This window comes from Diadema setosum, chromosome 17 (genome assembly GCF_964275005.1).
Source record: "Diadema setosum chromosome 17, eeDiaSeto1, whole genome shotgun sequence".
Lineage (NCBI taxonomy): Eukaryota > Metazoa > Echinodermata > Echinoidea > Diadematoida > Diadematidae > Diadema > Diadema setosum.
The window spans coordinates 8,644,147-8,663,418 of record NC_092701.1 but is presented as its reverse complement, the minus strand read 5'-3'; the positions used below and the strand labels follow the sequence as shown (position 1 = coordinate 8,663,418).

Genomic DNA, 19,272 nt, shown 5'->3' with positions numbered 1-19,272 from the left:
TCTAAAATGCAGCTTTTGATCGAGATATTTCTTTCTCTACTCTACTGGCTCCTAAATCCCAACAAATGCTTCATCACTGCAGTTTATCTTCACCAGATATTGACAAAGTAACCTTGTCCTACAGTGCACAGATAGGTACAAACCTTCATTAAAAAAAGGAGAAAACTTACCGAAACGTTAACCTACAACGTAATGTTAAACTCTTCCTAGGAAAATTGAGAAAGATGACCCAGGCATCATATATGCTTTCCCGTAAACATGAAATAATTCAGTGGTCAAATTTCTAGCATTCATGTAATTTGATAGTAAGAGCATTTCACTGCACTTGTGAAATATAATGATTTTTATATATGTATGTATGAACACTCAGATATAGATACATATATATATATATATATATATATATATATATATATATATATACATATATATATGAGTGTTGTATAAAATACATGAAATATAATACACTGGATATCATCCCAAGACTAATACAAGGCCTTGTATCTCAAATGTTTTGTTGTTTTTTTTCGCAAAAATGGATCTTTTTTTTCTCTCCAGAAAATCTATGACTTTTGAGATGTGAGGTCTTGCCACCCCATGGATAATATAAACCATATTGAAATGACAAATGTTTTCTCTATTTCTATGATGCTGTTAAGTACAAATGACGTTTGTGCTTTTAACCTGTTAAAGACGAATCCCGAGTATACTCGGGCAGGTGTCTATGGGAAACGTGTATTGTAGCAAAATCAGTACGTCCTATTAAAACGGGTTACAAATCATGGAGTACAAGTCTTACCTTTAGCTTGGGGACTCGTTTGATGGTTTTCAGAGGTCGCAGCACCCTTAGAACCCTCAGGGATTTGATTGTGTTCAAGTTCTTGGCTCCACTGGATTCGCCTCCTGTACTGCTAGGGAAGAAGAAAGTAAAAACCGGCACCAATAATACAGACATGGTCAAAGATGGAGATGATGATGATGATGATGATAATGATGATGATGATGATGATGATGATGAGGAGGAGGAGGAGGAGGAGGAGGAGGAGGAGAAAGAGCAGCAACATAAAGTTTCTCATCATAATGTGATCCTTCGTGAAACGCAATGCGTTGTTGCAGATTCTGTTCCCGGTTACGATGTTGATGTATTGATCATGGTGGTAATACCAATAATCTAGAGAGATGATGAAGAAGGTGATGATGATGATAATAATGATGATGATAATGATGATGATTATGATATGATAACGATGACGACATAAGTTTTATGTAATATCTTTGGCGATATGATAGTGCTAGGATTACTTGATCGAGTTGACCACATCTCATAATGACAATTATAACAATGAAGATGATTGTAAATGGAGGCAGCAAAATCAATGTAAGACTGCAGAATAACACACAAAAATTGGTATTTCTATATATAAAAAAAAAGCTCAGTGTTAAAGGCTCGCCTGGAATTATATACACCGTGTATTATGATTATCCCAGTGAGGATGAACTGTTTTTGCTATAAAACCAGTGACACCTGCCCTTGTATACTCGTGTCCAGTCTTCAGCAAGTTTACATTCTTGTACTCAAAGTCCACAAATGTGTCTGATAAAATGTATAATCATCAAAATTCAATAATACATCACCAACACCCATAAGGCCTTTAACCTACATACTCAATTCTCTTTCAAAAAGCCACCTACATTGTATATAGACAGATATCATGAGAGTAAGGGAGTTAATGAACTGAACATAGAGTTAGTACAGATAGTTCTATTCCACCTGATGTGACTTCTGTACATGTATATACTTTAATTATTGAATAGCTATGCAAGGCCACAACCATGAGACAGCTGTTAACCCATATCTGCCGATTTATGGGCTATCCCGTAGTTGGCGCAAATGCTGCGAATGCCGATCAAGCTATGGGATAATCCATTGCAAAACTGGTTTGGACCATGACGTCATTTACATATAGCCTGTGAACTTTGACCTGATGTCTGACAGTCTTGTGCATCACTTCCTGTTACAGATATTTTAATTTGGATTGGTATTCATTTTTTAAGGTTAACAGCAGGCTGCTGACAGAATAGGTTTACATCTATACGAGATCGAACACTGCTGTATACATACACTGTATCTATAGGCATAATAGCTATACTTCATACATGTAGTCCCATCCATAGTGTCTATGAGTTTATAGACCACACTAGTCCCAGGGAGGTGAATTCCCACCTCCTTGCTAGTCCACAGAGCACAGATCTTTGAGGATATTAATCAATATTCCTTCATATTTGTAAGCATTATACTGTATGAGTTATATACCATTGGAAAGCTTACATTACGAAGATTTCAAAATTGACAGTTGTTTTTTCTTTATAAAGGCTATGGATATTTTTCATTAATGGTTTCATTTATGATTTTTCATAAATATGTAAATCATATGAAAATATCAAAATCATATGAATTCACATAATTCATGACATGGCACTGATTTACATCTTATATGGAAAGGTCAGTACTTTCTCTTTCACTTAGTATATAGTTTTCCATAGTTTTCTCTTTTACAAGTGTCTGTGACATCACCTTGCATTTGAGATGCCACAGTTTAGTGAACGCACATGAAATAGCCTCTGGCACCAACAGCTTATGAATTGCATTACATGACCAGTGAATAGGGGTTAAAGCCACATTTATAATTTGCATATGCATGATTATATATGCATTGATTATGAAGGTATGCTGTATCGTATCTTAGATGTTACTGCTCAATTCAAATTGCAAAAGCTTTCTTCTGACAAGAGTGTCCATCAACCAAAGCAAGTCAAAGATATATTGCATGAGGATTATTACAGATGAAACAACCTCATGGTTTTTGATAAATTTTGCTAGCTTTTTTTTTCTGTGAATTTTTATTATGTTGTTCAGTTGCCCTTGAGAAATATAGGCCTATGTAATCCTCAGCAGTTTTGACAATAAGCAACAAAAGCTGTATCATATGTTTGGATTTTCATTTCTCCTGCTTTCCCTCCACAAATTGATTGAGTTGCCTATGAGACATGTATGCTACAAGTGTATGACCAACTAATATAAAATGGTATTTCACCACACACAGTAGTTATGTATAGTATTTGTGTACATTGTACACAAACAAGTAAAATGAGCATAGTCCAGAAACCAGAAATATTCGCGGTGTGATTTTTTTTTTTTTTTTTTTTTGAAGTGGAGCCGACGGCCTTTTTCAGTGGAATTAAATTTTTGCAAATTGCTACTGGCATCCAATGCATATAGTGAAGATAAGAACTTTCACATGCATTTTAATCATGCAAATTTTGGATCTTGCAAAATTTGCAAAATCAAAATGAACGTTGAAATTTCTGGTTTTACAGTTATAACAGTGTCGAATTTTATTTAGCTTTTTTTTTTTCCATAATTAGTGTAAAAATTAAAAATAATGGTACATTTTAGGCTTAGAAGACACCAGCACATTTATCAAGTATTTTTTTTTTTGGTCATTTCTTAATAAACATAATTTCTAAGATGTTTTTAGAGAAAATAATCTAATGTTAATAAATCCTTGGTCATTAAGAAATATAGAATCTTACAGCACAGCTCTGTTTGAGGTAATGCATATTGTGCTCAAGGAAGCAGCACTTCTACATTTTGTAATATTTCTACAATTGCTAATGCTCTCATTTTTTTTTCTTGATAGTAGGCAAAGTCAGTAAAATCCTCTTATATTATTGCTTCATTTTTTGTTTGCAGAGCTGTGTTTTCAAACATTTATTATACTTTTTTTTTTTGCCTATTTCCTATAAGCAAAGAAGTTACTGCAAGGCAGATTTACCTTTATATCCTACTTGTTAATGCAAGATTTATAAGCGGAATATGCTACATGAGCAGGTTTGGGGGTAATTTTGAGGTGCTGCAGCATCTGATTATGAAACCCTACCATTGGTGGGTGGCAAAAAGTAAAAACAAAGATAGTATATATATATATATATATGTATGTATGTATACAAGGGCAATTTACAGTGGTGCAGGGTGCAGGACTGCTGTTGTAGACACTCAACAATTTTTTCAGTTCATCCCATTTGTTTGCTGATTTGTTTGTTAAAATATATCAGAGGAGGAGTGCCAAATTTTCCAGCAATGAACTGGTGAGTTTGTCAGGGACAAATAAAAATATCTTACAAAATATGTAGCATAATTCATCAGCAACAGATTTGCCCTGCTACAAAAGGAAAGAGAGAGCAGAGAAAAAAGTTAGGTCATCAGCTGTCCTAAAGTGGATGTTTGATACGCTGGTGGTGTATATACGCGGCTGAATTCCAATCTCCTCTACTGCTGTTGAGCCCTTGTGTTAATAGTAATTGATTAGTGCCCCTGCCAAAGGAGATACAAAAAGGTTGTGGGGCGTAGCATTTTCTACTCTTCATTACCTCTCAAACTCGTCGATCGCGCTGCGAGAGGTTCTTTAAACGTGTGGTGAAAAACAAAAAGCAACATAACAGAAGGACAAAACAATTTACAACAAGGCATCACATTGACACAAATGATGTGGTTACTGGCATAAATTCACCATCACCTACCATGTGTGACTGACAGGGTACACTTTAAAGGTAAGGGATACCTTTTACAGACCTCCCACAATGCAGCAAAACATTAAATATGAACCTAAGGGGAACCTAGTGATCCTAACGTACTAAATGTTACCTTCCACTTTCAATACTTTATGGGAGTTTCTAAAATGATACTCTCTTCAACATACCACTGTATTTATACAACTCTTCATTTAAGGCTTGCAAATGGGATTCCCTACCTTTAATGATTAACTGGAAGATGAACTTAGAGAAAATCTCAGAGCTAAGATCAGACGGGACGTTCTCTCCAAAATAAGTAATTTTGAGTGATTTTTACAGTCTTTTGTTCAGTGCAATTTGCTACAATGTTTTAAACATCTCATGGGATTCATCTGTCTTCTTACAATTGCTGAGTCTGATTATAAAACAGGTTAAATGCTCTTTTCTAAAACATTTTAAAGTTCATTATCAGATAGAGAGAAATAATACCTCACTTGTTAATACATAACAAGGAATATTTTTTTAACTTATGATCAAAAATATCTGAAAGTTTCTCATTATTTCCCTTGTTTTTTTTTTAGCAGATTTAACTGAAAATATCTCAAATTAATAGCATCATCTTAACTTGATCATATTTGCAATCACATCATTAATTGCTTAACCTCTATGGCCATTGATGATCAAATTGGCAACATAGCAGCAAATACTAATCATATGCTATGTAACTTCAAACCACGTGCAGGTTTCAGTGCATCATTCTTAGAGGTGTTTGCTGTGTCACTGTAATTTGTAGTCATCACAGTGATGACTTCCATGCTAACAGCTGCATGGTTGGATGTTTGCTGACTGTTGCCATGGTTACTGTGATCCTTGGAACTTGGAATGATCACAAACCCCTTTATGAAATGGATCCCATTCAGGTATTCATACTAACAATATCTATTAATAAATTGAAAACATCTGGTCGGGAGGTTGAAATATTGACACTTGCAAACAAACCCTGCCAGTGGAGAGGGCTTGAGCTTAAATGTAAATTGTAACACAACACAAAATCTGTGATCCTTGGAACTTGGAATGATCACAAACCCCTTTATGAAATGGATCCCATTCAGGTATTCATACTAAAAATATCTATTAATAAATTGAAAACATCTGATCGGGAGGTTGAAATATTGACACTTGCAAACAAACCCTGCCAGTGGAGAGGGCTGGAGCTTAAATGTAAATTGTAACACAACACAAAATCCACACAGGTGCATTATGGGACTATTCTAAGGATCACGGGAATGTCAGGTGCTGTGCAAATAACTAAAATGTAAGGAGTTGAGAACAGTTTCATAAATGATGGATCATTGAATAGTGAATGACAGAAAATGGAGATGTAAAATATGCACCCCTCCCCTTCTCAGTCTGTCTGTCTATCTATCATTTATCTATCTGTCCATTTATCTCTCTGTCTATCGGTCCATCTATCTATCTATCTATCTACCCATCTATCTATCTATCTATCCATCTATCTATCTGTCTATCTATCTATCCATTCATCTATCTATCTATCTATCCATCTATCTATCTATCTATCTGTCTGTCTGTCTATCTATCTATCCATCTATCTGTCTGTCTGTCTATCTATCTATCTATCTATCTATCTATCTATCTACCTATCTTCTGTATTCATGATGACATCTGATGATGTGTATAGGTCTTCACATCACAAATTAAGGAATTGTTTGATTAAAATAAGTATCAAATGTTTTTAATCATCCAAGCTTTCATTTTTCTAGCACCCACCTAATCTGCACCCATCAAAAATCTTTCTTCCCTTCTGTGATGTCATTCACAATTAAGTAATTTAACAACACCCAATTGCAAATAATTCGCCACACTGTCTTTTAAAATTGTGGGGAATTTGTTTTGGAAATTACTTTCATTACAGCATGCCCTACATTGGAGAAAGATTGGATCAGTTATTATCTAACAATTAAAAAGGCCTTTGCAAGTTCGCACTTAAAACAAACAAATATGATAAACAGCAAAGGGATAAACCAAGAAAAAAAAATCACACTCTACAATGTACCTCACAAAACCTGACAATGCATCAAGAAAGGTGCAACCACATAAGAAGCATGGTGCCCGGGACTCAAGCGGTTAACAAAATAAGTGCAAGGAGATAATGCCAAATGGGCAGAATGCAGGGTGGTTTGTAAGTTATGCAGTGGCTGATTCACTTACTCCTGATAGATGAAAGCGAATAAGGCACAAACTACAACAACAGCATCTAGAATGTTCCACAGATCTCTCATGTAAGACCCTTTGTGGAAGATGAAGCCCATATCCAGAATCTTCAGGACCAGCTCCAAAGTGAAGATACCGGTGAACACATAGTCAAAGTACTCCAGGACCTGGAAAAGAGAGAAAAAAATATATATCATGGAAAGAGAAAGATATAGAGAGAAAGGGTTTGAGTCAAGAAATTATGAAATTGAGAATGTCTAGGCTACCAAACTTGAAGTGAAAGGATAAAAACCAAGAAATCTGTCTTCTTCTTCTCTTTGAATTGGGGAAGGATGGATGAGAGAGAGAGAGCCATTTGCAGATTTCAGTGTTTTCTCAGAGTGACACACAGGGTGAAAGTTTTTTTTCTGCCATGATATATTGCTGTTATAATTGTTATAATTCCTGTCATTTTTCCGATAATCTTCAAGAATTGACAGGAAGTACCTTCGCAAATGTTGTGGTATATAATTTTTCTTATCATTATCATCATCATCATCATCATCATCATCATCACTATCATCATCTATCATCATCATCATCATCATCAACATCATAATCATCATCATTACGGTTGTACCATCATCAACGTCATCATCTATCATCATCATCATCATCACCATCATCATCATTGCAATCATCGTCATTGATATGAAACATCGCAAACACCTCAAAACCGATAAAACATCATTACTAATTCCAAATCCTAAAAGACATTCACAGCTTTCATACAATTTAAATTTCATCCACGTATTTTTTGAAGACAATGTGTACAGTTGGTTACAAAATCTACCAGAGTGTCAAGAAAGCTATGTCTCTTTATAAGTTTTTTTTTCATTATTGTGATGTAAAGTATCTCAGAAAGAGAGCAGCTGAGATAACAAAATCTGGAAATTTGATGGGGGCAAAGATTCCCAAAAAGCGCTCACCTTGTTTCGTTGGGCATCCGGGTTGACAGGATCTTCAGCAGCTAGGGCAATACTACTGAGAGCGATGACAACCATAATCATGGTGTCAAAGTAGCGCAGGTTCACAACGTAATGGCAGAAGCGACGAACACTGTCAAGGGAAAATAATGCCACGAATTAATCATTCAAAATGTAATTTTTCACCAATTTTTGAATGATTTAGGTAAAGTGACTGTCACATGAAATTGTGGGTCCCACCTAATAAAAGGTGGGACCCACCTTTTATCAGGACCACTTTGTTTCTGGATATCTGTGCCATTTAAAAAACCAATCTTTTTTTTTTTTCATATAAACTTTTAATTCCTCTTAGAATTGTACGCTCTTTTATAATTTATGTAAGAAGTGTCTGATTTTCTCAATAAAGACAAAATTGAACACAGTATGAAATGACTCTTTAAAGGGAGTAGTCAAGTACTTACGGGTTAGTTGTGCTGAAGATGAACAGAGAGCTGTATGGAACCATCGGCTTGGGCTGGAATCCAGATTCTTCTTCCGCCACCTCGGATTCTATCAGGAAGTCACGGTTACAAGTAGGGGATAAAATGTCACCATGCCATTTTCAATTTCCTACTCTAAGAAATGAAATTTCATCATTACATAACCATGATTTTCATCAATAAAAATTCACTAGCACATGAAAATTCAAACATATTGATAACATGTGATTGCAGTGACTTTAATAGTGCTTTTTACTTTGACCTTTCAAAGATTTCAGTCCTTAAAGACCATCGCCACACACCTCTCATGGTCTTATCTTTGCCCCAATGGGATCAATCCTTACGTGCCACATTCATGCTTATGACATGCCTCCCATCGATAAAAATGTCCACGGTTTCCCCACTATCATTATACAATCATTTAATGTGCCTTTATCCTTGGTTGAGTAATCTTTTATATCATCCATGTCAGTTCCATTATTCTGGTATGTAGTTTCCACTTGTTCCATTTGTTGAAAAGTCTGTTTTTGTGAATTACTTTTCTTTGACATTTTCTTTACAAGGTTAGGATAGGGGTAGGACCCTAGCTGTACTTTTATGATGTATTTGGAGTAGTCACCTATTTTAGTCTTTGGTTGAGGTTTGGTGACTGTGAAGTTGAATGCTTATACATTTCAAGTATAAACAACTTCAAAAAAGGTGCATATACTATCCTAGATTAGCAAATGGAACAAATATTCTACAAATATGTACCATGCATCATGGTGACAAGCACTGTTCATTGCATGAAGTACTCATAAGAACAGGAAATTCCACCCCATAGTTATAACAATCATATATCTAACATGTTTATAACAGCCATATAGGTCTGCTTAATAATAAAATGGTTATGTTGTCACCTATAGAACAAATGAGTAAAACTGAAAGTTTTGACATTAAAAAAGTGAATTGTTTATTTTCGCCTTTCTCTGACTTGGTTTGTGCACACATCTACACAATTAACATTATTGACATCTTCTACACAACTATCTCAATTATTTACTGTATACACCAAATATTTCGTGAGGTTTTTATTTTCGCGAATTTTGCGAGTCAGCTGCTATTCGCGAAATTAAAAGCACGCGAAAATATTGACTCTCATGTCGATATAAATGTGACATATGCATACACATTTCTCCGTTCAGTACAGGACCTCACGATCACGAATTTAAAAACACGCGAAATTGTTGGGAAGTCCCAATTCGCGAAAAGTTAGATTCGCGAAATATATTGCGTATACAGTATTACCAACGGTACACATACTCTCATCATGAATATCACCTGTGTAATTGTCATCATCATCATCATCATCATCATCAAGCATTATCACCATCATCATCATCATCATCAACATCATCATCTTCATCAATATCATTATCATTATTATCACCATCATCACTATCATCGTCACCATCGTCACCATCACCATCATCATCATCACAGTTGAGATCAAAGCCATCACCATCACTTTTATCTTCATCATCTGCACAAACTTCACCCTCATAATTACACGTACTTCAAAACTATTATCATTGCCATTTTGTGACTATATATCATCCTCATGATCATGACTCAGTGTAGAGACCTTTCCTGGCTGTCAGTCATGTCTTATCTACCAACTTTAATATTGAACTCTTTGAACCGTTCATGTATGGAAATATATGCCGTAACATATATCACAGATACTTCCAGGGAGCTCCGCATTTCATTTCTACCAACTCTCATTCCTCACACGTTGATAATGCTTTCTTATTCAATAGGATATTTTGTGATTAAACTGACATAACACATCAGGAGTATTCTGAAAATGCATTGAAATTAATGATGTATGATTAATATCAAATCACATTTACTCAACACATCAATGTCATGCAATTCAATGATGAGACACTGACTGGGCATCCTGAGGAAAAAATATATATATACATGGACTGTAAAAAGTCCTGAACTTTGTATACTGTACTTGGGCATGACCAATGCAGAAACACATGAATCAAACTAAAAAATGACATTAATGTTTCTATATGCAGTACTTGATCCATCTGGGCAACAACCTACTTCATTGTATCCAAGTTCTGGGAAATAACATCCTAATGTTGTGGGGGCAAGACGGAGAGAGGGAGGTTTCTATTCATGCAATTGTGTAATGTCATTGAAAACTGGAAACTGCTGTCCATATTGAGACAAACATCATGTGTGATTAATGTGTAGTATTCGGGAGGGAGCAGAAAAAAAACAAACACCACTGCATACAAATATATTGGGTCAAGAAAGAAGTGAGTCTCAAGAAATAAAGACCTTTTTTCTTGTCAGAGGGCTTTCTGAGGCGACATTCGCAGGAACACTGACACACACAGGGGGTCTCGCAATTTTCACAGTTTGGACACGGCCACGGGATGCCGTGAACGTTGAGGTAGTGGAAGCACTGCTTGAACCAGCTGGTGGTGCCTGATCCCTTCTTGTCTAGAGAGGGCGGTATGAATCAGGGATCAGGTGCAGTAGAGAGCCACACAAAGATCACAAGGGTTTATTAGAGGAGGATAAATCATTGGGTGAGGGGGAAAGGAGGAGGAGGAGGGGAGGAGGAGGAGGAGGAGGAAGAGGGGAAGGAAGAGGAGGAGGAAGAGGAGGAGGAAGAGGAGGAAGCGGAAGAGGAGGAAGAGGAGGAAGAGGAGGAGGAGGAGAAGGAGGAGGGTGAGGAGGAGGAGGAGAGGAGGAGGAGGAAGAGGAGGAAGGGGAGGAGGAGGAGGAGGAGGAGGAGGAGAAGGAGAAGGAGAAGGAAGAGGAAGAGGAGGAGGTGGAGCAGGAGGAGGTGGAGCAGGAGGAGGTGGAGCAGGAGGAGGTGGAGGAGGAGGAGGAGGAGAAAGAGGGGGAGGAGGAGGAGAAGGAGAAGGAGGAGGAGGAAGAAGACGAGGAGGTAGAGCAGGAGGAGGAGGAGGAAGAGAAGGAGGAGGATGAGGAGAGGAGGAGAGGAGGTGGAGAGGAGGAGGAAGAGGAAGAGGAGGAGAGAATGAAGAGAAGGAGGAGGAGAGGAGGAGGAGGAAGAGGAGGAGGAAGAGGAGGAGGAAGAGGAGGAGGAGGAGATCATTTGTACTTTAGGCAGAACCAACTAATACCTGCCTCCAATTGGTTGAGATGAGAGCGCAAACATTTCAGGCAATGTTTTTATTGCCATCATACTTGAATGTCGAGCTAGAGCATTGTTGCTGTTTTTTTTTTAAACGCTTCTTCAAATTTTATTATTATCTTCCAATGCCAGACAGGGCCGGATGAATTCAAGCAATGCAGTGGATGCGGCCAGCACCTGTACCATGCATGTTAGTGAAGCCTCAATTTGCCATGGCAACGATCGACGAGCACTGGTGTTAGTGGTGGACCAAGTCAAGGAGCATCATTATGCATGAAATCCTTTCATCTATGATGTCACAATGAGAGGAGATCATGTGATCATTGTGCGAGGGATGCCATGCCAGGATGACAGAAAGACAGAAAGAGAGAGCTGAAGAGGTATATTCCACGGATGGGTGATGATGATGATGATGATAATGATGATGATGCTAAAATCTTGGGAACAGATCCACTAACCAGGGAGAACTGGGTCAGAAACAGAAGATATTTTTTTCATGGATGCAGAGAAGAAGAGAGACACTCTAAATCCTTCTGCGGAAGGTACAGCTGATGATACTATTTTCTTGATATTTAGGATGTGTGGCTGTGCAGTTGGCATTGCAGACAGTTAATGTGTTTACCTATTCTCAATATTACTGTATTAAGAAAATTCAGCAGTAAATGGCATCAGCTGATTATTGGGAACAAAATAAACAATTGTATTGAAGCACTAACATTCAAACCCATATACAATAAAATCAAATCAGCTTTATATGCAACACTCATACCCCATGGTGAGGAAAAGCTACTGAAGATCTAATATTAGAAAAAATACAATTTCTGAAGCAACTGAATAGCTTAGAAAGCTTATCTTGCTAAATTTACTAGAGCAACCTAATTCAAAATGTGGAAATTTTCTTTACTCTACATATTTTTTATGACATGATATGATTTTCTTGTATTGCAAAGGCTAAATAAAACAAATTTCAAGTTTATATAGTTAGAGCTCTGTATTCAACACTGGATGGACCTTCCCCTATTCAGGATGATTAGGTTTCAGATTTAATTTCAGACACAGTTATCTCTTTCTCTTGACAACTTTCCTTTGTCTAATCCATATTACAACAAACAATGTGTGGAAATTGATAGAAATATTCCGATGTCAATCAAATTAGCTTTTCTTCCAGCAAGACTTTTTTTTTTTTTCAAATGACAATCATGTGCATGCATGCTTGCAGGGTATACACAGAAGTTATTCATGTTTGCCACATGATACTCGAGGATTTGGATTTGTTCTACCTCTTACTACAAAGCTAGTATGACAGTATGACCTAATGTTAATTGTGCTTTAGTATCATTATTACTTTTCAAGGGCAATTTAGGTAGGATGAATCTCACTAAGCTTTTGAATTGTTAAAAGTGATTTTGCAGGTTGTGAATAGAATTTGGTTATGTCTTCATGAAATGTACAATTCTGTGCGTAGTGGACATGAATGCATGTGACTATGAAAGTGAGATAAGTTGAGTAGAAAGCCCAACCTTTCTATGAAGTAGGCCCTACAGTTAAGATAATAGACGTGCTTTGACAGAGAAATGAACATTCAATATATAATGAACTGCAGTTATTACTTCTCATCACATAAGAATTGTACACTGTTGTGATACACCATGCTACCCTTAATCAATAATACCCTTTTCACCCAGTGTTAACTATTTTCTGCTATATTATTATAATGCTTTGTGCAACCTAACAACTGCTCAAGAATTATCAGCCTGTATAAGGATGCAGCATACAAAAGCAGTATCTACAACATATTTTTCTACAGTTTCCCTCAGCAAAACTGTGCACATTATTGGGCATATGTAAGGTTTAACCTATTCACAAAGACCACATTTATAAGGCCCCTTGGGACTTCTGTATGTATGGTCTTTCTGCACAGGTTTAAATGTACTGAAAATGAAAATAATGACATGTTCCCAGATGTTCAAAAGGTATGAAATGCAGTTTAAAATGGATGGAGCTACATGGCCAATGACAAGAATGCCTATTTCTAGGATGGTGATGAAAATGGCTAGAATGCATTTTCACACATTTCTTCATGTAGGCCACAAAGCCTATTGTAAACATGCACACGCACATACACACAAGCTCACCGAGCCAAGCACAGACACACATTTCATGTACACAGGCACACTCACATACATTCACACACACATCATATTCATGTGTGCTCTGAGCATTAAAAGCATGCAGCCACAGGTTTGCACATACCATCTCAAGTGCATGTAAAACACACAGCAGTTGATATGAAAACCATACTATTTCAATCTGTAACTCTTTAAGCATCTGCGAAGCATATAAATGGAGTTATGTTTTCTCTGCAGGGCACAAAACATTTTTTGTCGTGTGTTTGCTTTTTTTAAAAGCAGATTACTCACAACAATTACTGACAGTGTGTGCACTCTTTAATACAGTTGTATTTTTCAAATCTGTTCAATTTGAAAAGAGCTTACAGTTTATGCTAAAGGATCCAAACTTTTCAATTTAGTGCAATTATTGGTACTGACAACAATATCCACATGTTTCTTAAGTGGACTGCGTCGCATAGGGATTTAAAAATGTTTTAAAAATAGATGTCCTTATACACCTTTGATTTCATCCTATGGAAACTAGCAGAAAGGCATTAATTCCACTCACCCAAAACAGCACTAACACCTTTCTGACTCTAACTCTGACAATGCCTTCAAGTTCTGTGATGCTTAAAGAGCCACAGTTAATCTCTATGGGTATGCGATTAGTTTCCAATGACACGCCAATGCATCCACAAAGCCCTCACACTCATGGACATGTACGGCAGCTAGAGTTCATGGAATGGCACTAATTAGGAGGCGTCAGAAGTCATGAAAATCTAGCTATCTATTCCAATCCCATGACAAATGACTAAGTGGGTACCCGATGCCCAAGCCAAGAGTTAGTAAAATGTTTGAAAAGCGAGCAGACCCACCATTGATGTTACGCATGTGTGTATCTTATCACGTCAAATACATGCGGCCCGTGTTGGCATAATAATGAGGATGACCTGCTCACAGGCCTACTAAATTTCCATAAAAGGTTATGATAAGCCATCTGAATCTGTATGTTGGCACCAACTTTGCACTGATTTCACAGTCAGTGAAGAATAAATACAAAATTCATATATTATACAGGTAATGTCTGAATAAGGAAACTATTTCAAAATTGAAGCTTGAACATCCTTTTGCTGACATGAATTTTTGAAGCTCACCAAATTCTGTTTCTGTCACATATTACATCCAATTAATGCAATTAAAAAAAAACTATTCAGAAGAAAGGTACTTTGGAATTATCTGAAAATGATTATTTATCACTGGACCTACACTGATGCCTCACATCATTCTTGAAATTTAGACACTTTCTGACACTGAAAATAGAAAAATTAGCAAATATGAAGATAAATACTGAAAACCATCCAAGATTACAAATCAGAATAAAAGAATGAATAACAAAATTGACAATCAGGGAACAAAGAAGGGTCTTTTCAACTTTATCTCACATATGTAAAGATTAAAAAAAAAATCAGACACATTTTAAAGTAAATGCATTATAAAAATTGACTACGAGCCCTCTTGGCATGATCAGCATTTTATCATGGTGATAAACTAGTTCACATTTATATATACTTTTTAAGCTTCAGTTGAAGTGTGTCTGAAAGATGTGTGATACAGCTACTTTATGAACAATCTTGACACTTTTCTCCACAATTTCAAGGCTTTATCATTCACAATCTTGCAGTAACTGTTTCTAATTCAGTAATAACTCCGGTAAGTTAACATGTCACTGGACGTTCATAAATTACAGGAACATTCCAGACATCCTATGCTGCATCAAAGTAATTAACCCAGTAATCTTAGGGAAATTTTTACAGTGGAAATTAATATCTTGTACCTGGTAACCATTAAATTGGCACCACTGAATTTCATTGCATATCTCACATTGAAGGAAGATTAGATGGAAGCAGTTAAATTCATCGTATTTGCATGAAATTAGAGAGAAGAAAAATACACAAAAATTGCCAATTTGAGAGAGAATATACTTCCATCTTGTAAAAGTCTTGCCAATTTAACATTCAGTGATTGATCAAGGAATTAAGACGGTTTTGGAGGCTCTGTAGCCAAAACAAATTAATGACTATGTCTGAGCAACAAAGACCACAACAATCTTTTTTTTTTCTTTTTTTTTACTTTACCTTAGAAAAACAAAATACAATCAAGCAAATGTGGTCTCTGGAACTTGAAGGGTTAAAGGGAATAACGATGATAAAAGGAATAAAAGAATAAGTTTTGTTGAGACAGGGAATGCTGGGAAGGTTAGCACTCAACCTACCTTCACCTCCCATCTCGGCATTATGGTCCCCATTCATCCTCTTGGGATCATTCATTTCATTCAGCTGTATGTTTGTGCCATCCTCGCTACAAGTGGACCAGGAAAAGACAACCAAAAAGAGAAATAAACAAACAACAGAATAAGACAAATGAAGGGTTTGTTTGCAAAAACCGATAAGTCCATTTTTGAAGATTTTGAAGTACGATCTCTGTTATAAAGTACAAAATAATACCTTTTAAATGATATATTGGTCACTACATATAAAGGTATATTTTTGAAGTAATGGTCAAAAGAAGCAAAAATTTTCTTATTATTCTCTTTATTTTTCTTGACCTTTAATCGCAAATATCTCCATTTGGCAAATATGGACTTATCGGTTTTTGCAAACAAACTCTTCAAATATTCTCATACTAAATTGCCATCAAAAAGAAGATCTTTATAGAGTACTAAATTGATGATGTCACAGTCTTTTGTTACAGTGTGCCTGGCAGCTCAGTGCTGGTTCCAAACAGGATATTCTCGCACAAGGCTTCGGACGGTGGGTTGGAACTGGGTATGAGCATGGTTTGATAGCAACCACTCCATTATGTTCACAGATATATATGCAATGTGAAGTTGTTTAGAACTGGTTTCCATGGTGATGAATGACTAAAACATCACACTATGGTACTCGACATTCTTGTGCTGACAGCTCAAGTCCGCAGTCGTCAATATCTATTGGGAATGAATGAAGCTCCTGTGAAACTCTTAGACAATAAAAACTGACTATTATCATTCTTATCTCCTTTCTGCATCCATGCTGGTCTGCATCTATACTTTCTAAACAATTTTCTAAATATTGTATATATGTGATGACCTATTTTCTTCTTATTTTCATTTTTTTAAATATTAGAAAACGAAGTTGACAAATTGCATATCATTCAAAGCTTGGATCCAAATGAGTACCACCCAGTGGTGGATCCAGGGGGGGGGGGGGTGCACCAGGTGCATGCCCCCTCTTTATTTGTTGTTGAAACAAAAGAAATAAAAAGGAAAAAATGACATGAAACCCGGAAGTAGCACCAGAAATATAGTTTGTGCCCCCCCTCCCCCCTTTACGGAATTCCTGGACCCGCCCCTACAACCCCCATCCCCACAAAAGCCAGAATATCAATGTTCTGCAACTTTAATCAGGCTTTCACAACAGGTGGTCCCAAATGGGGAAGGCGTGGTCCCAAATGGGGAAAGCCCCAGCCCCCCATGGTATACTCACATGGGGAGGTGGTCAGGGCTGGGGGATCCGCGGCGGCTCATGTTGGGGGTCTGCTGCGCGGCCTGGATGGCCTGGACCTCACGCAGCGCCGCCTCCTGATTGGCTTCGTCCTCCTCCTGGTCAAGCTTGGTCAGTTCCTGGGCGTTGGCTAAGTTGTCAACAGCAATGGCAAGGAAGACATTCAATAGTGTGTCTGTGCGTCCAGAAGGGGGGTAATTGGCAGGGGGCAAGAGTGAAGGCGATTGGTCAAGGAAAAAAACAAGGGATCCACTCTCCGAGAATTGCATATCTCAGTACTGATGTTTGTTACCTGGGATAAAACTGGATCATTGGTATACTCCAGCAATGATTATGTGTAATTTCACATTGCCCACTGTGCCTGTTTTCATGCACTGCTGATATATTACTATATGGTGCAAGTGGGTTCCCCCCCCCCCCCCAAACATTAGCCATGCATACTAGTACGTTCTTTAGGGGACATGAAACAAAATGTGTATTTTTTTTTTTTTGCTATGCTGGTATAAAAGAAAAAATCTAAAATCTGTAAAAAAGATTATTGCAATGCATAATCAACTCATTCCATAGGCCTGCTGGATTCTGAAATGCCCATAGACTTAATACGCAGGCCACCAGGTTCCCATACATAATGGCCCGAATTCACGAAGGTGGTACAAACAAAACCATGGTTTAAACCATGGACAAAAACCATGGAGTGCCAAATGTCGCATGGAATATTTCGTCACGAAATCAGTCATTTCGTCGATGAAATTATTATTTTGTAACAAAATGACAACATTTTGTAACTAAATGAACATTTCGTCCACGGAATGATAATTTCGTTCACGAAACCTGTCATTTTATCGACGAAATGACCAATTTCGTAACGAAATATCCCGTGCGACACTTGGCGCTCCATGGTTTTTGTCCATGGTTTAAACCATGGTTTTGTTTGTACCACCTTCGTGAATTCGGGCTAATGGGTTAAACTTAGGAAACTAGGTGTCAGGCCCTACCAGGGCAGTGAGACAGGTCCTTTAATACAAAATAATTTGTACCTCCCCCCCCCCCCCAAGTCCTGTCATCCCCTTCCCTAATCAACCCATAGAATATTAGTCCCGAGTATACTCAGGCAGGTGTCTATGGGAAATGTATATGTTACAGCAAATTCAGCTCGACCTCAATGGGTTAATAGCAACCACTGTGGTATGTGCTCATCCCCACACTAATAGGAAGAAGACAGCACTACTATCAGTATGTCACAACTGACATTGCATCCAAAATAGCAACATTTAAAATCTTATGCATATCATCGACATTACCAAAGGCATCTCATTGAAATGAAAAACAAAAACAAAAACGAAAAAACGCTGGAGACATCCAAATCTGTCTTTCATTTTTTTTTTCATACAAAAAATATCCAACATGCAAACTTGATGCAAGTGAAAATGGTTTAGGTTGACACATGTCCCAACTTGAAGCGGAAAAGGATACAGTTGCCAAATAGCACCAGAATAACGAAGTATATGCTTGCCCACATTCCGTTCGGGACGCCCCCCTGTGACTTGATTCCTGCGTACATCACGGCATTCCAGTCTTCACCGGTCAGAATCTGTAAAAAAAAAAAAATAACAATCAAGACCACACTTCTATTCAGTGCAACTGATTGTCTCTTTTGTTTCTATTAAGTATGCATGATGTATGTTTTGCCCATTTTCTTTTTTTTTTCTCTTTCAAGGCTGTCGAATCTTCAAGCCATATGCTTCTTTGACAGCAGTCTTCTGCATTCACACTCCCAATACATGTGCCATAATTCAGTCAGATCATTATGATTCACTTTATCCAGAGTGGTTCCCAAATGATGTGTTCTCTTATTCTTTTCTTTAATCTGTACATGTATATCTCAGTTACGTTCGGATGTACACACTGTATGTTCTATTGTCTTGAAAACAATAAGAAATGACTGTATTTCATTTGCAATATATATTCAATGCAGAAAATTCCCAATAAATTCATTTGAATTGAATTGAATTGAATTGAATTGAATTGATTGACAAATTGCCCTACATCGACGTAAATAATCTCGATGGAAGAATTTCATGACTTTGAGCGCATGTCTTTTGCTCTGTACTACTTAGTTGCTGATGTTGCAAACTCAAATCAATCTCTCACAATCCAACTGCTTTGAAATATTTTATTGTACATAAATATTCAGAAGTTTGT

The 19,272-nt window shown here is 37.1% G+C and overlaps 1 protein-coding gene across 1 annotated transcript in view; it reads right to left on the bottom strand.

Moving 5' to 3' along the window:
* The window catches only part of LOC140241110 (voltage-dependent calcium channel type A subunit alpha-1-like), a 229,002-nt gene that overhangs the window by 88,807 nt on the left and 120,923 nt on the right, over window positions 1-19,272 (bottom strand). Inside the window, exons 15-23 of the mRNA XM_072320878.1 lie at window positions 18,544-18,661; window positions 17,053-17,245; window positions 15,801-15,886; window positions 10,589-10,753; window positions 8,234-8,321; window positions 7,776-7,905; window positions 6,805-6,974; window positions 4,432-4,464; window positions 800-908 (exon numbers count right to left, since the gene is read on the bottom strand). Of these exons, the coding sequence (XP_072176979.1) occupies window positions 800-908; window positions 4,432-4,464; window positions 6,805-6,974; window positions 7,776-7,905; window positions 8,234-8,321; window positions 10,589-10,753; window positions 15,801-15,886; window positions 17,053-17,245; window positions 18,544-18,661 (1,092 nt within the window). The remainder of the gene's footprint in view (window positions 1-799; window positions 909-4,431; window positions 4,465-6,804; window positions 6,975-7,775; window positions 7,906-8,233; window positions 8,322-10,588; window positions 10,754-15,800; window positions 15,887-17,052; window positions 17,246-18,543; window positions 18,662-19,272) is intronic.